Below are 3,135 nucleotides of genomic sequence, written 5' to 3'. Positions count from 1 at the left end.
GGACTTTCTTGGCGGCCTCCCATCCAAGTCCTGGGATGTGAACAGATAGGGCTAGCCTGGTCATAATTTTCAGCGGCAAAGTGTACTTCTATGGATCGGAAGCCAGCCGAAAAAGGACAAGGAGCGAGAAAAGCTATCGCTGCTGTCCAGCCAGCGCCGGAGGATGACGCCGCCAAGCCCGCTGCAGCCTCCAAGGGGAGAGGAAGACGGCAGGAACCTTCTTCCGACTGCCCTGGCAAAGCCAAGACATCGCTCGTGAACCAAGGGAAAGGATCCGGCCACAGCGGGAAAGAAAGTGCCCCTAGGGGAAGGAAAACGTCCCTGGAGAACAGCACCCCCGGCGCCGAGAAATGTGACCGCCCGGCAGGAAAAAGTGATAATCCCCCAGGGGACGAAGGCGCTTTGCAGAAGCGGGAGCGTCACCTCCAGGCGAAGGCGTTTGAACCGGAGAAGGCAGACGTTGCCTCGGGAGCTGTTTCCCGGGAGAAGAACCGTCTCCCTGATGGGGAGAAAAAAGAAGCTCCCCATCGAGGGAAAAAAGCGTCCCAGAAGGCGCGCCCTCCCCCAGCAAAGGAGCCGCCGGAGCAAGGAAGGGCCGAAGCTGTGCCCAGAGGGCCGCCCCCTCCACAGGGCATCTCCTTGAGACAAGTGCTGGAAAGGCTCACCTTGCGCAGGGTAGAGATTTCGGATGCCTCCCAGCGGGTTAATTCAGTTAGAGACCTTTTGGTGGAAGCCATCAGAAAGAGGCTGTACTTAAGCTCTAACTCTGTTCAGATAGTAGGCACCGGCAGCTACTACGAGCACCTCAAGGTAAATGGGAGGCATCACTGGTTTTCAAACGGGGTCTAGAAGTGGGAGACGCGGTCTATATTTGTCAAGGTGAAAGAGTGGTTGCTGTGCTCTCCGATGGCGGGTGGGGTTAACTCTTTTACCGGCTACATTTTCTCGGTAGAAGCCGACCCTCTCCTAACTCTGTGGGCGATTCTGTATTGGCTTTTCCCTCCCTTGTTTTACAAAACCCACCTTGGAACAGAAATTCCTCTCTGCATTGCATGCTCCTCTCTCTTTCCTTGATCATCGGATTTTATGGTGTCCTCTAGACTATGTAGCTTTCGCTTCGTTTGATCATCGGGTATTTATGGTACCTTCTGCATAGATTTATGGCCGTTCAGGGGTGACTTTGCAGTCAGTAGGGTATTGTCCCCTGGTATCTGAATGTGGTTTTTGAGCTGCACTTTTTCCTCCCAGTTGAGAAAATGTGGAGAATGCTAGAAGCAGAATCGCCCAATATTATTAGCCCTAGTTGTGGGGAAATGACAGCCAGCCCTTTGTGTTCCTCCCGAAACTAATAACAGCTTGGGTGGGGCAAAGTGTACATATTGCAAAAACTACTTTTTTTTACTTTAAAAACTTGTCAGGAGATTGATAACTGATTGAGCCCAGCAGGGCCTTCCAGCTCTACAATTAACACCAGTAGTGTTTCATCCCAGATGCTGAGATTAAGGACTGATTCCGGCTCCTTTTGTAATTTACCTTTCCAAAGTGGTTCAGAGCTATAATTCAGTAAATATGCTTTCCATAAAACAAGCACCATTAATACAAATTAAGATAACAATTCAAAAGCAGCGGATAGGCTGGGTATCTTGTTGGTAGGATGGTGATGTTGCATGCATTTGCACCTTTCTTGGAAAGGGAGGTAGGAATGTTAGGCTGGCAACATAGGACACCCCTATTAAAAGCATTTTTGGCCTTGGCCAGAGGAAGACTAGAGTATGGGATTCTCCATTGTGATTTCCATGGGGGCCATGGCCCCTGCCAGTACTTCCCCTGATGCCCACCCAGCTTTTCTGAAAGTGGGTGGGGGCCATTGTAAGGCAGGGCAGTTATTGGCCTTCTAGGGCTGCACCCAGGCTTCTGGTTCCATTCACCTTCAGGCCTTCTTTGTATCTCTCTGCTTTCTGGGGTGGGTGGGTTTCATTTATTTTTTAAAATTCTCCTTCTGTAATTCTTTTGCAAAGCAAGAAGGAAGATATCATGTTTGGCTCAGCCTCCAGTGCTGGCCATCTTGGGTTGGTGTGGGTCCCCTCCCTCCCAGAATTCCAAAGGCGCCTTCAGGCTCAAAAAGCCTGGGGATCTCTACTATAGCATTTTGGAATCAGTAAAATATCAATTATTAACACATTTTGGATTTTAATGATTGCTTTGGGTTTCAGAGTTCTTAATAATGAATTCAGTTTTTAGTCACAAATCTGTTGCAGCTCTTAGTGTCCTAAGGAAGAATATATTTGCTCAAACACATTTTGAGGATCAGATGTGCTCACAGTCCATCTCACACACCCCTTCTGCTTCCTTCTCCGGGGCTGCTCCTCTTCTTTTGGGGAGGGAGGGGAGAGAGAAAATAAAGTTGGAATCCCATTCCAGCTTCAAGACCAACAACGTTTTATTCTTGGTATAAGCTTTTGTGTGCAAGCAATACTTCTTGGGAGGGAGGGGGTGGGTGGGTGTGTTCTTCTGACAAGCACAATGTACATTGAGGAAATTATTTTGGCTTATTATACCCCCCCTCCCGGAGAGCCTTGTGCCATACACTTTTAGATATTTTTCTGCCTTTTCTGCTCAGTTGAAGGAGTGCTCTTTTCTTATAGCTGAGTACTTGGAATCCAAAGACAGTGTTAGTGTGCATCTCTTATTAATATAGAGAGATCCCTCACTATCAGACCAACATTCGCTCTCACTGGTAAGACATTAGTTGATCCCTCTGGGTTCTGAGCAAGTAATCAAACGAACATTTAAGCACATGAAGCTGCCTTCACTGAATCAACCCCTTGGTCCATCAGAGTCGGCACTGTCTACTCAGACTGGCAGTGGCTCTCCGGGGTCTTAGGGAGGTGTCTATCACCTACCACCTGATCCGTTTACCTGGAAATGTCAGGGATTGAACCTGGGACCTTTTGCATGCCAAGTAGATGCAATACCACTGAGCTACAGGATGGTTTGTCAGCAGTCTAGTTTTTAAAAATTATTTTGTTGTAGATTTTTTTCATCCTTTTGTTAGTTAATTTGGAAGGGTGAGAAAATAACATGTTTGTCTTACAGATAACTAAACCAGATGAATTTGATATTATGCTTAAAGTG

At 47.6% G+C, this 3,135-nt stretch overlaps 1 protein-coding gene across 1 annotated transcript in view; it reads left to right on the top strand.

Annotated features, from left to right (window-relative positions):
- Nucleotides 1-20: 20 nt before the first annotated feature.
- LOC107107013 (cyclic GMP-AMP synthase-like) overlaps nt 21-3,135 on the top strand; it is a gene marked incomplete at its 3' end in the record, with an annotated part of 9,232 nt that continues 6,117 nt past the window's right edge. The window contains exon 1 of the mRNA XM_015407227.1: nt 21-810. Coding sequence (XP_015262713.1) covers nt 91-810 — 720 coding nt within the window. The remainder of the gene's footprint in view (nt 811-3,135) is intronic.

This window comes from Gekko japonicus, unplaced genomic scaffold (assembly GCF_001447785.1).
Source record: "Gekko japonicus isolate JY-2015 unplaced genomic scaffold, Gekko_japonicus_V1.1 scaffold8331, whole genome shotgun sequence".
Classification (NCBI taxonomy): Eukaryota; Metazoa; Chordata; class Lepidosauria; order Squamata; family Gekkonidae; genus Gekko; species Gekko japonicus.
This window is presented reverse-complemented; position numbering and strand designations above follow the sequence as displayed.